The sequence below is a fragment of the Camelus ferus genome, chromosome 3 (genome assembly GCF_009834535.1).
Source record: "Camelus ferus isolate YT-003-E chromosome 3, BCGSAC_Cfer_1.0, whole genome shotgun sequence".
In the NCBI taxonomy this organism is placed as follows: Eukaryota; Metazoa; Chordata; class Mammalia; order Artiodactyla; family Camelidae; genus Camelus; species Camelus ferus.
Window position 1 is genome coordinate 43,427,516 of NC_045698.1, and position 22,984 is coordinate 43,450,499.

A 22,984-nucleotide genomic window follows, 5' to 3' on the forward strand; every position below is an offset into this window, starting at 1 on the left:
TAAATAAGAGCTCCTATAGTTTTTTCCAGCACCAAGACACAATAAAAGAATCTCACAAAACAACCTAAAAATGTCATGTTGGCCTTTAAACACTGATTTAAACTAATTTCTTAAAGAATCAAAACATTTTCATGTTGCTCTAAGCTTCTTGTTTGTTTTCAGTGAAAATATAACCACATCTGGTAGTAGAATCAAAAACACAAAATGTGAAAAAAAAATTTGTGGTTGTAATCCTTAAAGACCTAATCTATATACTTCCATCTTGGGCAGAACAATAGATACTGTGGTAAGACATGTCCAAAGGTTCTTGAAGTATTTCAATAACAAATGGGCTGAATGATAGATGAGGCCAAGATCCAAAGTTCTCCTCTCCAGTATATTAGAATTGTTTAGTCTCTCAAATATTTCATATTTCATCTAGGGTCATCAGAGTTGGAAAAGAGAATGTTCTCTTCTCTTTATAATTTCTGCTTTTCAAAGTATGCTTGCACTCAAACATAATATTTTAATTCAGTGGAACAAATAACATAAAGATCGCCAAAAGCCAGACAGAATACCTTAGTTTAAAGAGCTTTATACTTTGCTAAATATAATTGTTCATTTTTATTTAGCCAGTGTGCATAAAATAGGACAGATGCTTTTTTACTTTCATTTCACATGTGAGTAAGTTAGAATTTTTAAAGAATTCCTATGCCAACATTTAAAAATTTTTTCCAACATTCCTGTCAATTGTGCCAGCACTTGTGTTTTTTTTTCCAAATCTTTTCCATCCACTTTGCCAAAGCAAAATAATTTCACAAGTAGAAGTTCCTCAACTATTATTTAGGACAGTACAAATTTTCATTTATAGATAAGTAAGAAAGAACCATGCATAATAATGAGTTTCATATGCAGTTAAAATTTAATCATATCCTTAAAATGCAAAAGTTAATTTGTTACATGAAAATATATATTTACACAGTAGCAAATTCATACCTTTTAAAAATTGAACCATACTATTAATAAGGTGATAGATTCAAAGACCCAAGGGGCAAAATATTTATGCCCTTTTTCTTTCATTTATGTCCCTCTTGATTAATTTTTTAATCAATAAAAATAATCAGATGGAATATTAAATGTACTGAATAGATGTTATTATTGAATATTATCATTTCACTTGTCACTGCTCAAGGTGTCTAACTAATAGAGAACAACTTTATTTTACCCAGCTATCTAGATTTTATGACAGAATGCTTTTAATTTTGCTTATTGTACTTTTAGAAGTTGATGTGTAACTCAGTAAGAAAAATTATTTTAGTTGAATTTTTAAATTAGAAAGTTCTATTTTATTATGTAAAATATCTTCATATGGGTACACAAATTTTAGGCAAGTGCAATTCTACTAGTAAATTCAAAATTCTATATTAAGGTTAATGATAAAGAGGTCAATGTGAAAAGTATAATGAAAAAAGAATTTATGAGATCATTGCATTAGTAGTTTTGAAATATTAGTTTTACCTCTATCTACAAAAAAATGATAAAAGTTTCTACGAAGGGAGCTAAGTATATAACAAAAATAAAATATAAAGCTAAGCACTACTATAAATCAATGGGAGAATTTTAAATTTCCTGAATTACTTAAGCACAGAATCCTATAGGCAAAATATCTGTCAAAAGAGTAACAAAAGAAAGTATAAGATATATTCAACTAAGTGGCACCAACTCAAAGTCGATTAAAAATTATTAGACACAATTACTTTTAGGAATACAGAAAATTAACCTAAAAATTTAGAAATATGTGGACCTCAAAAAAGAGTTTAAGAACAGATACACTGAGGCAAAAGTTCTTTCTTGTAGCAAACTGAAAATTGGCTTAACTTAGGAGGAAGCAACAATAATTACTTCATTTAAAGTTCTTGTTTCCAGGCATTAGTGGTCTTCAAGTCATGGTTCATGTTCCTTAAAAAATATCAAATCAGATGACCATTGCAGGAAACTTCAGACAACAAAGAATGCCATGCACTGTGGTCACCTGTGGACAAATTTTTCTAAGAAAGTTTATCTCAAAAGTGATTTGTGTCTCAATTCTTTGGAAGTACCTATTGCTTTGTATTAATGTGGTCTAATTAAATATCTAGAAACGTCTCATTCTCTTTTCCAGTATATTTTTACAGAATAAAACACTACATGAAATACAATGTAAGTGAAAAATCATATAGATCTTTAAATAATGAATACATATTTAGGAATATGGCATCAACAAAGACCTTTTAAAATGGATTTGGCTGTATTTGTACAAATTACCAATGTTTGCAAGTGACTTACCTACTAGTATTGGCTCTGGGAAAGCAAGTATGGGATATTCGCAAGGCTGATGTAAATTGGTTCTACATTTTGGGTAGAAAATGTACTACATATTTCCCCCCAGTAACCATATACATTATGTACAGTAAAAACTTTGATTAAAGTGTTTGGGGTGGAGGAGTGAGGCAATTTTCATACTTTAATTCTTAACTGAGGGTTAAGCTACAAAAATACTTTCCCCATAATGTTATTAAATTTGCTACTTTCCTGCTACTTTCCTGTAAGTTAGATCTATAGATCACAACTATTAATTAACTCTTAGAAGATAATTCCAGATATTCTCATGCCTCTGCATCATTATTTACCATTATGAAATATCACAGATATACGTATAGAAGGTTGAGGACATGAATCCAAGAAATGTATATTTAACCCTCGAAGTGCTTTTCTTTGTTTTTTTCCCTTAGAAAATTTCTAAGTGCATACCCCAATCACATCCCTTTCTATCTCTTCAAGAAGTAACTAATATTATGATTTTTTAAATAATAATTTCCTTGGTCTTCTTAGTAATTATCTGCTTGTTTTTGGACTCTATATAAAGGAGACATACTGAAAGGTTTTTTTTTTGATATTATTTTGCTCACTATTATGAGTGTGAGATATATCCATGTTAATGAGAATAACTGTCAGCTGTTTATTTATACTGTCCTTTGATATTCCATTTAAGACGGTGCCACAGTTATTTATTCATTCTTCTATTAATGAACATGTAAATTATTTCTAATTTCTGGAAATTGCAAATTATGTTGATATAAACATTTTTGTATAGTCTTCTGGTACAAATGCTTTTCTTTTCTTAAAAATATTAGATATAAGGTATTGTCTTTTATTTTACAATTGTTTTCTTTTAACAAAATGGAATCTATGGGTAATTTTTATTTAATCTAGGTTTCTAGTCAATCAATATAAGTATACAATTCTTATGATGCTGAGCCTAGTGCTATTTATGCTACTATTTTAAAAATAATAGTGGTAATATTATATATAGGTCTTCTTGAATTTTCTCATTAAATGCCATTTTTAAGCATAGCTGGTTTGTATAATATGTGAATTTTTTCACTCAGAAATCATAAACCTCACTCATTAATAAATGAAATGAGAAACACTGTAGTTTCCATCTATGAGATGCTATTACAACTTACTATTGTTAGGCATAGATATACTTGTCCTGTGGAAAACTGTATATACAAAAAGTGGAAGTATGATTATTTCCTTGGCAGCATATGTTTCACAACTAAAAGCCCAATCCTAGTTAATACATACAGCAATATAGATAATTACTGAATTAATACACTCTACTTTTGTTTACACTTCTAAGACAAGGCAAAAAGATGTATATTAGTTTAAGAATATGTGTTTCCCTCGATTATATTCTTAGTAAATCAAAGTATATTTACATTTCCAGAAATCCTTGCAGCATGATAGCAAAGTCATATTTTATGTATTCTACTTCTAATTTAGAAAATTCTTATTTACATAGCTCAAAAATTAGTCTTGAAAATAGGAACATGCGCCAGAATTGAGTCTTCAACTAAAATTTACAGATCTCTATGTAAAATATGCTCTCTTGGCTTTGTTTCCAGAACACATGAGGATGTACTCCTAATTGTAATTTAAGATTTATTTTTCACTTAAACAATTATACTATAAAGTACAGACCTTTAGTCTACAACACAGTAGGTCAATTTAAGAAATAAATCTTTCTATATAACCTTGTACATATCTTAACAGTCTCTTAACAACAACAACAAAAAGTTAATAGATAATACTATCTCCTACTTTTTACCACAAAATTGTGCTAATATATCTAAACTAAGTAAAAATGAACTAGTTGTATTATCTATGGCAAATCAAGTGTCTACATTCTCATAAACTGCTCTATCAATCTTTACAAAACTAATAATATATTACCTTCTAAAATGAGTCATTCTAATCAGACCTTTCTCTCTTGCCCTCTGTGTACCTGAATACAATTCAACTTGAGGCTTTCAATACACAAACACTATACTGATAATGTTTACTAAGTTATGCTCTTTTTCTCCGTATGTAATTACAACCTACCAAAAATATTTATGGGTTAGAGTGAAGTCCCCAAAACATATCACATAATAGAAGGAGGAGAAATCTGTTCTGATAAGCTGTTTCTTGGGTTCCCCATAAAAAAGGCAATCTCATCTATAAAATGTTTTCTAATAGATTATCGATATTGATCTTCAAAGGTAATTGCTACAGAGGATCTGTTAGTGTCTTGGTAATCCTGTTCATCTTTTATCACTTCTTTTGAATTCTACGCTCACCTTTCTTCCTAGTTCATCATCAACTATAATTATTGCCTCTTTTTAGCATCCATTCTATCTGTGAAAATAGCTAATCTGTATTTAATTTGGAACTGCAGGCAATTTTGCTATAGATCTCTGACAGTTCAAACAATTTAACAGACTTTAATTTAAATAGAACAAGAGTTGATTCACAGAGGCCCCAGAATTTTTGAAGACTATATGAAGTTACTCTGTACTACCACTAAGTGGTGGAAAATGTATGAAAAACTGGCCTACATTGCTTCTGGCTGCCTTCCACTGCCTGGTAAATTAGCCCATAGACATCAGTGAGTGTGAGCCATGATACCAGGTTCATCTTTCTATAATTTCTAAATAAATAAATAATAAATAAGTAAGTCCCGCAGGCAGATAGGAAGGACACTACCTGCAAAGCCGTCGTCGAAAACATCAGAAGCTGGCATAACACGTCCATTTAAACGGAAATGGGTTCTTTATTATTTAATCAGGACGGCTTCGGGGCGATTCATGAACCACTTATTGAATCACCGAGTTTAAGAAATCTGAAAAAAAATATTGGGAGTTGGTAAACACCATCTCCTGACTGATCAATAGCACCTAGTGTTTCAGAATGACATGAGAGACTTTTTACTCTATTGGCATTTAAAGGCCATGGAATTGTTTTCAGTTGAACATAGTGAATAGTGAATCTCTATAAATCATAGGAAACTCATTGTTAAAATCCACCATCATCTTTGGCCTATACAGTCACTAAGTAGAGAAAAGTATGCATTTTGTTGGCTGGGCTGCAGTTCCTAAACAATTCATCTTTCAAGATTTCTTTTTTCTTGAGAAGAGAAACTAAAATAAAATGTTATGAGTCTTTTTGAGCCAACTATAAAACATAAATGTAACCTCAATCCCTGATCAAAATATCACAGGGTTTTTAAAAATATCACACATAGCTGTTAAAGCAATTAAGTCCACTGCATTAAGAAAAAGGAACAAAGAAATACAAGAAAATTACTATTATGTCTTTGTGCTCCAGTGAACTGACCTTTTTAAAGGGCCTTGTGTTTAAAAAACTTTTATTGCTTGGTCAGATTATAATCAAAGTTGTTTAGTTTTCTATTAGAGAGGGGGGAAAAATACCCAATCTTCTCCCAAATCTCTACCCATTGTCTTTCACATCTATCTTTTACTAATTGTTTTAACTTTATGAGCATTCCCATGAGGACACACAAGAGAAACATTTTGATAAAATACCGGATAAATAAGCCCATTAGAACCCTGTCAACACTAATCATGCTTACACGTAGAAAATGCAAAGAGGCAATAAGGCTTACATAATGCTTTTTGGATTAATTCTTTCAGTTAATTCAACGGAACAGTTTATTGCAACTAGTAATAATTTTACATCTCTCACCAAACCAGTGGTGATTTCTTAACTGTATTTTATCAGCAATTTAGGGATTCCCCTTTGGAGTGTTTTAATGGTCTTAATAATACTGTTTCAACTAGGCAGGGTCTGGCAAGAGATCACAGTTTGTCCTAGTATACAGTATACAGAGACAGTCCTAACAAATAGGACAGAGGAGAGAGAAATGGTACTTGGAAAAAAAAAAAAAAGGAGGAAAGCCTTTGAAAATGCACAGAAATACTGAGCATGCAATTGATGGACACTAAGATTCCATTATAAAAACATGAGCCAAGTCAAGGGAGAAATTCCAGATCTGGCTTGACTTCTGGGGAGAGCAGATCTTCAACAGTGTTTAAAATTTAAGTAATATGATCATGTTAAAAACATTTTAGAAAATGATATTGCTAGTGCTTTGTGTTAAAAACTACCAAAAGATGTCAAACAAATTCTCTGCGGTCTATCTTAACAGCCCTTCACTCAGTTTTGGCACTAATCAAGTACAGTGTTATAATTTATCTATTACTAATATCAAAAGTTGTTGGTTATAGTATGGTTATTCAGAAGAGTTACATCCTAAAATAAATTTCAAATTCCTTCAATTTCACTAATACAGTAATTAATTCAAAAGAGCCTATTTTAAACATTTATCTTTTGATATTTGAGCAAAGCATTTGTGCTAGGTAATTTAAAATCTCTTGCTTGGGGCTTTTAAAAATATGTAATTATAAGTTTTCAGAATATGATCTGGCTATTAGCAGATATAAACCAGAATTTTAGTGAATAATGTTATCCTATATAACCTATCTGAATTTTTAAAATTTTACATTACAATCATGTTAAGGTGAACTTGAACAAAGACAATTTTTAAAGAGAACTTCTGTTGCTCACCTGTTTATGTATAACTCACTTTTTCACAGAGTATTTAATCTCTTCTCCCCAAGAAAAAAATGGCACAAAACAGCTGAAGGTAATGATAGAGTAATAAAGCTTGAAACCTTGATATTATTTAAAATAATAATATTTACCACTTAATGAAATGTCTATTAAGTGTTTTTATAAATTATAGCATTACACATAATTAGTTATATAATAACCAGATAATGTGTGTATTATTACCTAAACTCATTTAACAAATGGAGTCACTGACGATTAGAAAGGTAAAGTTATATGCCCAAGGTCACACAGTTAGAAAGTGTGACCTAAGTCAATCAGTTTCTAAAGTTCAATCCTGAAGCCCTATGCTATACAGGTGATAGTTACATCTGAGCTAATTTATATTCTTCATATTTAAACAACCAGATGTTTGGAATATAGATTATGGGACCAGCAAAGAAGTTCCCAAACTGTAGAAAAGATTAGTCACTTAATAAACTTTCAAAGACAAATTTTCATTTTCTCATGTTCATTTCCTGGGTGTTTGATTTTTTTGTTGTTGTTGTTTGTTACTATTAGATACTTTGGCCTTCCTATAGAACTCAGTTTTTTAACAACAAAATGAAATATGCAATCACTGAATTAAAGTTTGGCTTATGCTCTATTTATTAAATTATGTAAATCTAAATTCTTATGACATTGCTTCCCATTTATTGAACATTTCTAACACTCACATCATCAACCCCTCTTATAACCTAGCTCCAGTTCCTCTAATCTGTTCAGTTTGTGTTCTGTTTGAGTATGAAGGAAAACATTTGCCACAATGATACATTAAAGTATTTTGGGAACAGCCTGAAATATCACTGGGCCCTATAAAACTTACTCATTATGCAAAGTTTAAAGCACTACATACTAGGCTTCTATCAGTGGCTTGCTTCTGGAGCAATTCATCATCACTCTCCAGAGATTACTTACTCTAGAAAGCTGGTGATATAGTCTCGACTGCAGGCAGACCAGGAAAAAGGATTGGTATTTGCAGTAATGTGAGCTGCCATAAGTTTTGCTGCTTCATGACCTTTCGTCCCACAAGAATTTCCAATTCCATCATGGTTCATACCAAAACTGTTTTAACAAGGAAGAAACATAAGAAACATAAAAGAAAAAAATTAGAAAAAAGTAAAACAAATAAACCCTCAATACATCCTTTATTTCCTTATTTGATCATTTATTAGCCTTATCAACATATGGCTTCCATCAGGATGGACCAGATCCTCTAAGGAAATAAAGGATTAAAGTTAAAGAGACTAAGGAATAATATAATGATGCAATATATTTCTAACTCTCTTTAAATGTATCATATACTCTCAAATGTTATCTCATATGATACAATCTCTCCTTGAACAGACAGGGGATTCACATTAATTCTCAACTTACAGATGAGAAAAACTAGATTTAGTAAAGACAATTGACCTGTCAAAGATCACATAGCTAGTAAATGCTGAAATTGTTAGTAGAATCTACCTTTAACATGCTAGAGTTCAAGCTACCTCCGTATGCTGACTCCAAAAGGGAATAATGAAAAGATAGTTACGATCTACAGAGTTCTAAGTTACAGGGCAAACACAGTTCTTTTATTAATATGGGTAAAGAAGAATTAAATAGATATGTAATTTATGTTTGTGTGTATATATGTTTACAAAACACCTTTTGAAAAAAATCTTGATACATTTAAGGATTATGTATCTCACAATCCCTTTGTTTACCACAGTCTCCCTTGGTTTTTCAAAGCTTTTCTTTGTAATTTTTTTCCTGTGTCCTGTAGCTGTGCTTAGTACTATCAATGTGATCTGAAAACATATCTCAATGACAAATTACAAAATTTTTCTGTAAAGGATACACCTACTGCATATGAATAAATTTTAGCTTTTCTTCACAAGAAGCCAAAGTTTAGGTTGAAAATCACTTTAAAAACATCACTATTGTCTCCACTGCATCATTCTAATAAATGCACCATGATAGGTGCTCAGAGAAATAAGTAATTTATGTGACATGAGGATAAAATAGATAAGGATAGTTGCTGGAGGAAAATTTGGAAGGGTAGTTGAGAACAGATAAGTACAAGATAATAAATGCAAATAAATACTAATACTTTTGGCAGTGTACAGACTTTGAAGATTTTTCAGCAAGAGTAAGAGTAACTGACTTACATGGAACTGATCTGTATTTTAGACAGGTCATTATAGTAATTCTGTGTTGCAGACACTGGAGTGGAAAGAGAATGGAGCTAGGGAGCACAGATAGAAGATGATAACCAATTGTGAAATGATGTAAGTCTGAACTAGGGCACTAGATAGAGAAGTGGGATTAGATTTGAGACATGTTCAGGAAACTGAATGAACTGGCCTTCATAAATATAATATTAAAGAGCTATAAAAAAGCTACATGATATATCCATATATGGGGAGCAGGGAGAAGGAACTAGTAATTCAGGTGTGGGAACTAATATAAGCAAAGGAAGAGAAGTATATGAGACCTCCTAGATTAAAATACCAAATAACTTCCCAAGAACATCAATACTTAGTCTTCTCCTGTTTGACATAAATATGCTAAAATCAACATCTCTGAAGGGTCTTCTAGGAACACAGTGGTGGAGTTCACTGTTTGCTGAATTAGACCCATATTCTGTCAAAACAATCAGCTATATATTCACAGAAAAAGCTCCTTACTGAAAATTTATAATTCAATGAACAATATTCTATATTTCTCTCAAAGGTTAATGTTACTGTATGAATACTGCTATGATTCTTTTCAAATGATGATAGTTTTAAGAATATTATTTCCTTTTATCAGCAGTCTCATACATATCCCTGAGGCATGTTAAGATAGGTGTATGCAGGCACAGATGGCTTTAAGAAAATCATTTTTGAGATCCTCAACTTCCTTATGTATTCTTTTCTAAAAAAAGAAAAGCTTTTCTTTTTGAAATCATATTTCTCCCATCTTACAAAAGAAAAACTTATTTTCCCCCCATCCATAATTTTATAATAGTTCATTGCCTTGGGATATAAGAATATGGGTGTTAAGGAAAAAAGCAATTGGAAACATTTGGAGTCAGGATGAGAAAAAGAATGGCTTTAATGATTGAATAACAAATGTAGTTTCTTGCTTTCACCAAGTTTACAAGAGGGCATAGTCAAATTAATAACCAATAGGTTGTTAAAAATTCTGATGGAAGAACATAATGGTTATATTTTGACAAATAATTCAAAAGGAGTTCAAAGAACTGAGCGATATTTCTATAATAAATTTCTTCCATCTATCTATTTATTTATGTGAATAAATTTTCTTAGCATTCACATCTATAGGAACAAAATAAATCAAATTGGTGCTAAAATTCTGCCTCATTCTAGCAATACAGAGATAACTGCAATAATTGAAAACATACATCTAAATATACATGTTCTAATAAAAACTTTAATTGTGTATTAAAATTTGTAGTATTACATGCTCTTCTGATCATTCATTAACTAACTAATGATTATAATGTAATGAACATATGATCCAGAAAAAAAAATTTTTTATGATCACAGGAAATTTTAAAAATGCAACTGCAATTTAAATATTTTTGTTATAGCAATATTTGATATAATTAAAATAATTTTAAGCATAAAACATTTAAAATATATTAAGAAATATTAAAATATACATTAAGATTAATATTCTTGGAGGGAAGGAGGTACATACATACTGAGTTAAAGAAGGGGGAAAAAGATGTAAATTTTAACTATAAAAGAAGAACCTGTTTGTGTAATTTTTAAATGCATGATGACAGTTACCAAATTGCTATGGCAATTAGATTTGCTCAGGCATACTTAAAGGAGGTTTTTATTTACATACTAACTTTTGCAAAGTTCCAGCCTTTGAAATTACTTAGGCATAAGATAAAAAATTTTGGACCTCAATTGAAAAATAAATAATAGGGTATATAGTTTTTAAAAATTCTTTCAGAAGTACATGAGAGAAAAGATTTGAAAACTAATGAACTCAAGTATTTGAAGGAGGAAATCTTAAATTCTATTTATACTTGTAATCTTTATAGTTTAGGTGTCAGATGCAGATAGCTGTCATAAGGATTTAGGTTTCAGCTGTCTGAAAGAATGTATACATTTGCAGCTTATATATAAAACATAAGAAATCCAAGAAATAACCTAACCAATGTCAATTAGTTCACTGACAGTAACACAAAGTGAAATGGGAGTTTACAACTACCATTTACGACATCAGCTTCAAAAGACCCCTATAGTAGGCTGACTAGGCTGGAGTATATATATACATATATTTTAAAGATAAGTTCCTTCCTCAGATAACTCAATCAGTGAAGAGTTTGGCAAAAAAAGTGAAACTTACTAGTGGTCAGAGAAAATAAACAAGAGTCCACTTTAAAACCATCATACTGAAAAATTACAATGCTACCTAAGACTAGGTGTTGGCAGTGGTGCAGAGAAACTGTAATCTTAGTACACAACAGTTCTAGTGTGGTCAGGCAGCTGTTTCAGAGCACAATTCAGCAGTATTTGGTTAAATTAAATGGGAGATACACCATGACCCAGCAATCCTATTCTTGGAGAGATATCCCAGTAACATTCCCAGAGGGAACATGTATGGGGATGTTCATGACAGGATTGTTTATGATAGCAAGGAGCTGAAGACAATCTAGGTGTTTGACACTGGGGAATGGGTAAGAAAACTTTGGCAGATGTGTTATTATGAAATAGTAAGCAGAAGTTGGAAGCAGCAGACAAGATGTATGTCCACATATAAATACAGTTAGATCTTAAAAACTGTGAACAAAAAATTAAGAAAAGGAACAAGATTTATAGCAGTAGATCACACATGTAAACAAAAATTACATACACATTAACAACAAAGAAAGCCAAGGAATTGTTCCAGATTAAAGACTGAAGAGCTATAACCAAATACAATGGGAACTCGAATTGAGGGGGAGAGAGGTTAAAAAGAACATTGCTAGGACAACTTAGGAAATGTAAAGACGGCCTGTATATTGGATAATAGTAATATATCAATGTTAAACTTTCTAATTTGATAATTGTACCGAGGTTATGTAAGAGATTATCTTTTCTTCTTAGGAAACAGATGCTGAAAATAAGGGATAAGAGGTATGTCTACAACTTTCAAATAGTTCAGAAAAAAAAATACAGGTACACATACAAAAAGAGACAAAGAAATGTTGCAAAATAGTAACAATTTTTTAATCTGAGTCAAGTGCACATAGGAAATCTGTCTACTATGCCAAATTTTCTGTAAGTCTCAAACTTAAAAAGTGAACAAATAAACACATATATATACAAACAACCTGCAATTTTTTGCAAGGATACATATGAATTCAAATATACATATCATATTTATTAAATGAGCTATCTGGGAGGGAAGACATGGAAGTAGGGAATGGGAATATAGAAATTAAATAAATGAACAAACAAATAAAATATATACACACAAACATAACACACACACATGTTAAACAAGAAGGTTCCTTGCTGGGACTGATAGTGATGTTGTACCAAGAACAAAGGATAGATAGATAGATGAAGATAAAGATGTCTGATAGATAGATACATAAATAGATAGATGCTAAATATAATATAAACTCCTAAGTCTATGCTCTTGAGTTTCAAAAATAATAATTAAAAAAAAAAAGAATAAAAGAGAGTTTGGTAAACCTGGGGTCCACCCTGATAAGTGAACAGTGGTAACAAGAGAATACTTCCATGGTTCGTTTTATGTATTTAAGAAAACATTTCAGATCAGGTAACGATTCTCACTTGTGGAGGACTTAAGAGAGAGAGGGAGATTGGGAGAGACAGTCTTCCTTAGGCCTCTTGTGATTTTCCCACGTTTTGCTGAGCATGCCAAGTCCTGCAAGCTCTGCTGTTAACCCAGGCCATTCCTCCAGATAACTCTGAGAAATGAGGTAACATCTCCTCCTGGACAAGAGCAGATTTACTTACTGCTTGCTATGAAAGTAGTAGATTGCCCAAGCTCAGTGTTTCTCAGCTTTGATGCAAACCCACTAAATGTGTGGCATTTATCCAAACCGTATTGTATTGCCTACATGAGATTTGGGGCCAAAAGGAACCAAAATAAATATGCTGATGCTCATGCTGCTTGCTGTGCTGAATTAATGAAGTCCTTTGTCTCTGACCCAGGAATCTCATGTCTTTTGTTAGCATCCATGCAAAAGTAACAGGCTAACTTGTTAGCTTAAAAGTAGTGTAAAATCAAATCTCAAATCCAGTGAGAGGTTTGTAGTTGATTAGGATTTCATACCGAATTATGGAAAGCTAAGTAATCCTAAAAGCTTCAAAATTAGTCTTAATTTTTCAGGAAATGAAGCCCAAAATTTCAAAAATAAATAACTATTAAAACAAAGTAAGCTTTTTGTTTTGTTTCTTTCCTGGAAAATAAATTGTAAGTTGAAGATTTTCAACTGAACCTCACAGTGGATACAAGTAAAAGACCAGAGATTCCTTTCTCATATCTTAGTATTTCTGATTCTATCTCAAAAGTTTAAAGGACATTCTTATTTCTATATTATTCAGTAAAAAGTTCTCCCCCTTTTTGCTCTAAGACATCACCAAAAAGCAATAAGAAAAATAAGAAACAGAAACTCAAAATCTATATTTACTGAAAAGTAGGAAACTTCTAAAACTATAAACCACAATATCATAATATATGTGGGAGGATGGCTGAATACAGAAAACTCAGAGAGGAATGCAGAAAGACACAGAGGGGACAACAGTAACTGATCTAAAGCTAAAACAAGCCAAGCATGTTCTCCAAAGCTAAGTGCAACAATCTGAGGAACAAAACCAACAGTAGTTTCCTACAGAGTAAGGGTGCAAACTGTTGGAATATACACTCTCATTATAATTGTCAGAAGAGTAGAGTGGCCTAACTGGGGAGCCATACAAACCATATTTGTAGGAATCAGTCTGTCAGTGAGGAAAGGTGAAAGAGAGATTGTACGTTATCAGTACTTTTTAAAGAGATACAGTAGTGTTAAAGAATTTGAATTTGAATCATATACAATACTGTATATCACTAACAAGTATCTGCTGAGAAAGTAGTTCTGGCCCCTACACAACATAAACCTTCTAACAAGCAGTTCACCTAGAAAAATCAAACTCATTCAAAGACCTGTAATTCAAAAGGAATAAGAGGTGCATCTATAAATGTATTAAATGATTTTTTTTTAAAGAATAGGAAAATACAACTAGAATGAGGGGCACTCAGTGGAAAAAATGTTGCTACAGGAAAGATAATAATTGGACAAAAATGAAGTTGAACAAACTTGATGAAACCATCACTTTATAAAAATGAGAATTCAGTGCAGAGATACAAGTAATCAGGGAAGAGATGAAAACATGAACTGTGAGGAAATCCCTTGGAGGGTGGAGGCAAGGGGGAATAAAACCATCACAGGAGAAAGGCCATGCTCAGGTAGCAAAAGAAAGAAAAAAAAGGGCAACTGCTAAAAACATTCCTCACAAATGAAAAGAGCAAGCAAAATGAAATTGGACAAAGAGTTTAAAAGGATCAAAGGAATCCAATATATGGATCACTGTTGTCCCCAAAGAGAAGAATCAAAATAATAAACAGAAAGTAAAGTGGTTTAAAAGATAAAAGAAAACTAGTAGGAAATAAAAACTGCTAAAATCTTATGAAATGTGAACTATTCTATGTCCTAGGAAAAACTGACACAGATGAATCCACCCTGAGCCAAATCCTAGTAAACTTACTGGACATCAAAAATAAAATATATCCTGGGGAATCAGGGCAAAAGAACAAATTACCTGTAATAGTAAGACAATTGGATTAACCTCAGATTTCTCTATGGTGATATTTAATACCAACATACCATGAAGTAGTGCCTAGGAAGATTTGTGCATCCAGCCAAAACTGAGTATAAAATCATTTGAACAAGAACTCAAGAAATAGAGGCCATATGAATCATTCTTACAAAAACTGCTATAAGAAAACTTGAAGGAAATAAAAACTGTTATCTCTACCAATTTAAGAAATAGAACATTTTCAGAATAAATCCTTGACTCTTATATTTGCCTTAACAATTATATTCTTCCTCTTCTGAGAACCACTATCCTGATTTCTGTGGTAATCATTCCCTATGCACCTCCAAACCTCTATATTACCTGATGTTGAAATCTATAAAAGTGGAATCACATTGTATACAGTCTTTGATAACTTGCTTCCTTTATTCAACAACTTGTTAGAAACTGTTATCTGTGCTGAGCTGTCTAGCTATATACATAACCCATCTTCACTGCTATATAGGTTTCCTCATATACATACCATTTAATTATCTATTCTATGATGAAAGATTTGGGGGTGGCTCCTAGTAGGGGGCAACTATGGACAATGCTGCTATGAGCATTCTTAAACATAACTCATAGTCATATATATAAGAGTACTTCTAGAACAGCTTCTAAAACTTTTGGTTTCAGGATCCTTTTCACTCTTAAAAATATTGATGACCCCAAAGAACTTTTGTTTACGAGGCTGTATGTAGTGATATTTATCATACTAAAAATTAAAATTGAGAAAATTTAAAAAGTTATTAATTCTTTTAAAGTGTTAATAAACCCATAAATAACCATTTAAATTTTCAAAATCTTCAAAAATAAAATAATGTCAGTGAGAAGAGTAATATTGTTTAATTATATTTTTGCTAATCTCTTTAGTTTCTGGCTTACTAGAAGACAGCTGGATTCTCATACCTGCTTTTTCATTCAATCTAGGGTGGTTTTTGTTTTGATTAAAGTATATGATGAAAATACGGAGTCACACTTATATACAGTTGGAAAGGGAAGAGTATTTTCACAGCCCTTTCAGATAATTGTGAATTTTTTAATACTACAATAAAACTTGACAACTAGTAGTTTATTTTTAAAAGGTTAGCTGCAGTGTGGGTTCTGAAACCATTATCAATGATCTTTTGTTGTCCCATTTCATTAATATCACCAATCTCATTGGAAAAGTCTTTAAGTATTAGGAAACTGTCAAGCTCATACTGACAGAACTTTTCCTAAATTTGAACTTTTGCTCACAAGTTCCAGTTTAATCACTGGCAATATACAGTGTCAGTTGTTTTCCTTGAATAATAAGCTCATCTGTTCACTTTTCAAGTGTATTTCTGTCAACTACCCATAGATTCTCATTTGTTCTTTTAAATAAAAAGTGTGTTCCAGGAAAAAAGCAGCTAGTTCATTTCAAACAATTGTACAAGTGTTTTTCATTATGACAACCATTAGACTAAGATATGGAGCAAAAAGTGCTTTACATACTTTCCATTTTGTAATATAGATGATTTGATAAAAGATGTACTTAAGGATCATGATTCAATAAAGTCAATAATCTTTCTGCTTCATCATTCTTAAGTGAAACTGGCAAGATGGGGAAAAAATACGACTATTAATATGGTTGCCTTGACTTATGCTAAAGTGCCAGTACATACCCACCATTGCTTTTGCACAATCAGTATAAACATCAATAGTTTTCTTTTTAAGGCAAGTTAAGTCTTAGTATTATTATGAAAATAGTTTTAATCTGAAAGTTCTTTGAGAATCCCAGGGTCTATGGACCACAATTTGAGAATCACTGCTCTAGGATATATGTAGAAAATAAATTATTGGGTCATGAGTTATATAAAATTTCAACTTTACTAGATAATATCTAACAGATTTTCAAAGTGGTTGCACCAATCTCACCTGTAGTATAAGAATTCCAGTTGTATCACATTTTCACCAATATCTGGTATTGTCAGACTGAGCATGATGGATATAATTTACATTTTCCTGATTGTTAATCAGGTTGAATATCTTTATATATATACATATATCGACCATTTGGATTTCTTCCTTTGTAAAATGTTCAAGTACCTTGTACATTTATGTGGTAAGAATTCCTTATATCAACTATATCAGCTGCAAACATCTTTTCCTATGCTGTGTCCTATCTTCTCATTTTACGGTATCTTTTGATTAAGTTTACAATTTTAATGTAGTTAAACTTGCTAACCATATACTTCATGATTAGTGATCTTTATGTCTTATTTTAAAAAAAATCCTTCTTTACCCCAAGGTCATGGGGATTTACCTCTACAATGTGTTCTAAAACCTTTAATAGTTTGATTTTCACATTTAGGTATTGTTGGGTCCTATGGTAAGAGTATATTTAGTTTTATAAGAAAATGTCAAACTGTCTTCCAAAGTGACTGTTAATAATAAATCCTGAGGTTATGTATGGCTTGACACAGGGATCCATTTTCACATGTTACTTCACCAAGCAGAAAGTATTTTTTAATATTTTTTTTGATTCACAATCCGAAGCATATGATCAGAGTTTAATAATTGGGGATGATGACTTAGAGGCTTAGTGAACGAAAAATCTACAGCTGACATTTAACTCGCATAAACTGAGGGGACTCACAAGGTTAAAATGCAGATCCAATAAACATTCTCTGATTAAGCATGGACTACATAGAATCTGACACTCCATATTCACCACAATGAACTTCACTTTTTTTCTGCACTTCTTGCAATGACTGTAACTAGAGTTATGTAACTCATAAGTACAGGAATGCTCAACTCTGCTTATGGGTTCTGGGACCCATTTTATTCACTGTTAGGGAGAATTTAAAGAGACTGAAGCCAATAGACTTGTGGAACAGCATCAAATATGGCATGTTGTCCAGTTCAGTTCCAGTTTTTGAGGTAACTGTAGTTGTTGGGCTCTGGTCCTATTCCTTGTGGAAAAAAACACTATCTTACACCTGATATCCTTGTTTATTTCACTTGCTCCTGAAATTCTGAGACCCTGACCAGTATTCCACTTCTTTTTGAGGAGGGATTTAATTTGGCTTCGGGGTATAAAAGCCCTAGGTATGTAACTCAGGTTGCCTTATGCTTCACCCTCTATGATACACACTTATAGAAATCCACAGGACTTCCCTGATATTGACAATTTCCTGACTGAATTTTTATCTAAACACTGCTGGCAGACTAAACTAGTAAAGTTCTCACAACATGAGTTGGATATAATGTGCTTAATTAGTTACCATAATTTAAATAGACTCCTGTTGGTTATACAGCAGGGTGTATTGGGAACTAGTCCAATTTAGAAAACAAAAGCTTATGACTGTAGCATAGGAACACATAGTTGATTTATTCGAGTTGCTTTATTCAAGTGTTATTTTACCCATGGTTTTGTGTGCTTTTGTTAAGAACTACTGATGCTTAAGCATTGTGCTCTCAGCAGAAATATAAGGTCAAGGCCAATGAGACAGAAAAGACAATAGCTATGGTGTGTTGTTAAAAGGAAAAAGTTGATGTGATTAGGTTTGTTTGTCAGGCTTGATCAAAAACTTCAGTAGTTTAATTTCTGTAGGAAAAATGATTTTGAAATAATGAGTTGACAATCTGGTTTCTAATCAATTTTTTCATATGCAAATAATATTTTTAAACATAATTTTAAATAACATAGAATCTTAAGAACTGCAACTATGTCATTAGAGGGGGAAAAAAAAGGCACTCTATTCATTTGGCCTGATTTCATCACCTACCCTATCCAGCAAAGTTTCTCTTCTGTGGGGCATAGTACTCCCTGGATGGTCCTTCTCTCCAAAGCTCAACCAAGGTTCTTGACTTCACCTCATGTGAGTACAGATGTTCATTCAGTGCATGGAGAAACAATCAGGAATCATAAAAATTGCCTGTTAACTTATCAATGCTATTTTAATAAAAAGGCTAATTAAAACTCTATCAGATATTTTTTATGGAAACTGACATTCAGATTCCAAAATTAACATAGGAAAGTAAAGGCTCAGGAAAAAACCAAGAGGGTGTTGAAGAAGGAGGGGATAACCTCAGTATCTGTCTTAAAACTAAAGTAATTAAAGCAACATGTCCTCACACAGGGAATCTTTGAAAATAACAATAATAAAAGGTATGAAATAAAAATGGAACAATATTAACATTTGTTAAATCTGAATAGTGTGCACATGGATGTCTGTTACAATACACACACACATAGACACACACACAGAATATTTCAAAGTAAAACATTTTAAAAGAAAATCTCTATATAGTTAATTACATGTATCTGAATATATAAAGAATACTTTGTTCTAAAACTCAGCAATTAAATTTTCCTTTCAGACCAATTATATAAGATAGCTAACTCGGCTTTGTAAAATGACAGTTTTATAGTTCTGAAGCTAATTTTTGGGACCTTTAAACATTTTAATTCACAAATAATGGTATAAATTATTACTATATGTCCAGGATAACTTACATAAGCCTATTTAACCTATTTTACAGACTAAATCTGTGCCTCTGAAATAGAAAATAGTATATGACAACACTGTTGGAATTAACAAGCAAAATGGAATATATTAATTTTTTTCTGTAGAATTAATAATACTTGAAGAAGAGCAGATTTATCAAAGAAAAAGATAAGTAAAAGTTACTGAACTTCTAAAAGGCACTTGTACCTATTATCAAAAAGTCCTGTAGGTAAATGGTTTTGATTCTTTTATATCTAAATCTAAAAATTTGTGTTTTTCTTACTTTCCCTCATAAAGATATACCATGAACACTACATAACCTCAGCCTAGTAGTTTTGCTTTTTTTTTTTTTTTTTGGCTTACAGGTAGACTTCCAGCTGCAAAATAAATGAGTTTGAAATGGGTATGAAATGTACAGTATGGAGAACATAGTCAATAATTATGTAATATCTTTGTATGGTGACATATCATAACTAGACTTATTGTGGTGATCATTTTGGGATATATAGAAATACCAAATAACTATGTTGTATAACAGGAACTAACATAGTATTGGAGGTCAATCACACTTCAAAAACAAAATTATAGAAGAAGAGATCAGATTTGTGGTTACCAAAGGTAGAGGGAAGGGCAGGGAAAAATGGATGAAGGTGGTCAAAAGATACAAATTTCCAGTTATAAGATAAATAAGTACTAGGGGATGTAGCAACATGATAAATATAATTAACACTGCTATATGTTATATATGGAAGCTGCTAAGAGAGTAAATCCTAAGAGTTCTCATCACACACAAAGATTTTTCTATTTCTTTAATTTTGTACCGATATGAAATGATGGAAATTTACTAAACCTATTGTGATGATTGTTTCATGATGTATATGTCATACCATTATGCTGTATAACTTAATCTTATACAATGCTATGTGTCAATTATATCTCAATAAAATGAAGAAAAGAAGAATACAAAAAAAAAACAAAAAACAAAAAACGAACTGTGTGATTCAGAAGATGTTCTTGAAGCAACTGACCAAGAGATGGAAAATTGGGGGGGAGCAGACAAGATGGTGGAGTAGAAAGACCCTGAGTTCACTTCCTCTCATGAGCACACCAATATCACAGTCATCTGCAGAACAACCAGTGATATAAAAGACAGGAACATACCAGAAAAGATCTTCTACAACTAAAGGCATAAAGAAGGAACAACGAGACAGGTAGGAGGGGCAAACTTGGGATATAATCAAATCCTATACCCTCTGAGTGAGAAAATCACAAACTGGAGAATAATTATATTGCAGAGATTCTCCCAGAAAAGTCAGAGTTCTGAGTCTTACATCAGGCTCCCCAGCCTGGGTATCCTATACCAAGAAGAAAATCCAACAGAGTGCTTGACTTTGAAGACAAGCCAGTATTTAATTTGGGAAGTCCCACAGGACTGAGGGAAATAGAGACATCACCCTAAAAGTGTGCACACAAAATCTCACATGCACCAAGACTCAGGGAAAAAGAAGTAATTTGATAGGAGCCTGGGCTAGACCCATCCACTAGTCATGGAGAGTCTCCTGGAGAGGTCGGGGGTGGCTGTGGCACAACCTGGGGACACAGACATGGTGGCAGCCATATTTGAGAACATTCTACCATGTGAACACTGCTGTCGGCAGCTGCCATCTTGAGTCATTAGCATCATGACCTGGTCCCACCCAACAACCTGTTGGTGCCAGTGCTAGGACGTCTCAGGCCAAACAACTAAATGAGCAGGGACACAGCCCCACACATCAGCAGAGAGACTACTTAAAGACTTCCTGAGCCACCAACTGCTGCTAAACACAACCCTACCCACCAGACGGTTAAGACCCAGCTCTATTCACCAGCTGGCAGGTATAAGCCTTGCTTTCCAGGAAGCCTGCACTAGCCTCTAGTCCAGCCTCACCCACCAGAAGGCAGACAACAGATGCAAGAAAATTATGATACAACAGCCTGTAAATCCAGCCCACTCACAGCTCACAAGACCCTACCCTGGACCAGCTGGGCCCCAAACACAGCTATGTCAAGAACACCTCTACCCTAGTAATCTGAAACAAGCTCTGGGATCCCTGGGCCCTGCAGCCAGACTCTAGGAACCAGCTCTTCTTGCCAGCAGTCCAACACTAACCCTAGGATTTGGCTTTACCTGCTGGTGGGCAGGCAACAGCCCCAGAGTCTTTGGGACCCTGATTCCACACACCAGTGAGCCAGCACTAGCTCTGGGTCTCATAGGGTTCTGCAGCCAGTTGCTTCACGACCAGGCCCCACTAGACAGTAGCCAGCAGCATCCACACAAGGCATGGCCTATCAACTAACTAACTGGGCTAGGGGCCACTGAAACCTACCAGACCACCAACATAGTCAGCCTGCTGCAACAGAAGGACCAAAGCTGCTCTCTTAGCGGGAAGCCCAAGAGCTTACAGCTTGGTTGATTGGAGGGGAGTACACTGTTGGGACACAATAATAGTAGGGGACTTTAACACTCCACTTACATCAATGGACAGATCACCTAGACAGAAAATCAATAAGGAAGCACAGGCCTTAAGTAACACATTAGACTAAATGGATTTAATTGATATATATAGAGAATTCTAACTGAAAGCAATATAACGCACATTCTTTTCAAGCGCACATGAAACACCCTCCAGGATAGATCACATGCCAGGCCAGAAAACAAGCCTCAGTAAATTTAAGAAAATTGAAATCATATCAAACATCTTTTCTGACAACAATACTATGAGACTAGAAATTAACTACAAGAAAAAAAAAAACTGCAAAAAAATAAACATGCAAATACATGGAGTTTAAACAATGTGCTACCAAACAACCAATAGAACACTGAAGAAATTAAAGAGGAAATTAAAAAATATGAGACAAATGAAAATGAAAACACAATGATCCAAAACCTATGGGATACAGGAAAAGCAGTTTTACGAGGAAAGTTTATAGTGATACAAGCTTACACAGGAAACAAGAAACATCTCAAATAAACGACCTAACCTTACACCCAACTCAACTGGAGAAAGAGAAAAAACAAAACCCAAAGTTAGTAGAAAGAAGTCATAAATACCAGAGGAGAAATAAATGAAATAGAGACCAAAAAAAAAAAAAAAAAAATTAGAAAAGATCAATGAAATTAAAAGCTGGTTCTTTGAAAAAATAAAATTGGTAAATCTTTAGCTCAACTCATCAAGAAAAAAAGGGAGAGGGACCAAATCAATAAAATCAGAAATGAAAAAGGAGAAGTTACAACTGACACCACAGAAATACAAAGTATCATAAGTTACTACTGCAAACAGGATACAGCAATAAAATGAACAACCTAAAAGAAATGGACAAATTCTTAGAAAAGTACAATCTCCCAAGACTGAACCAGGAAGAAATAGAAAATGAACAGACCAATTACCAGTAATGAAACTGAATCAGTAATTTAAAGACTCCCCAAAAAACAAAGGTCCAGGGCCAGATGGCTTCATGGGTGAAATCTACCAAACATTTAGGAAATGGTTAACACCTATCTTTCTGAAACTATCTCAAAAAATTGCAGAGAAAGGAACACTTCTGAATTCATCCTATGAAGCCAGCATTACTCTGATACAAAAACTAGACAAAGATATCATAAAAATAGAAAATTACAGGCCAGGATCATGGATGAACATAGATGCAAAA

At 32.9% G+C, this 22,984-nt stretch overlaps 1 protein-coding gene across 7 annotated transcripts in view; it reads right to left on the bottom strand.

Annotated features, from left to right (window-relative positions):
• ADAMTS6 (ADAM metallopeptidase with thrombospondin type 1 motif 6) overlaps positions 1-22,984 on the bottom strand; it is a 266,890-nt gene that overhangs the window by 112,098 nt on the left and 131,808 nt on the right. For all 7 annotated transcript variants that reach the window (XR_004317186.1, XR_004317184.1, XM_032473104.1 and 4 more), the window contains one exon: positions 7,888-8,034. Coding sequence is in view for 5 of the 7 variants with exons in the window: in XM_032473104.1 (XP_032328995.1) it covers positions 7,888-8,034 (147 nt within the window). In the remaining 2 variants the exon portion in view is untranslated. The remainder of the gene's footprint in view (positions 1-7,887; positions 8,035-22,984) is intronic.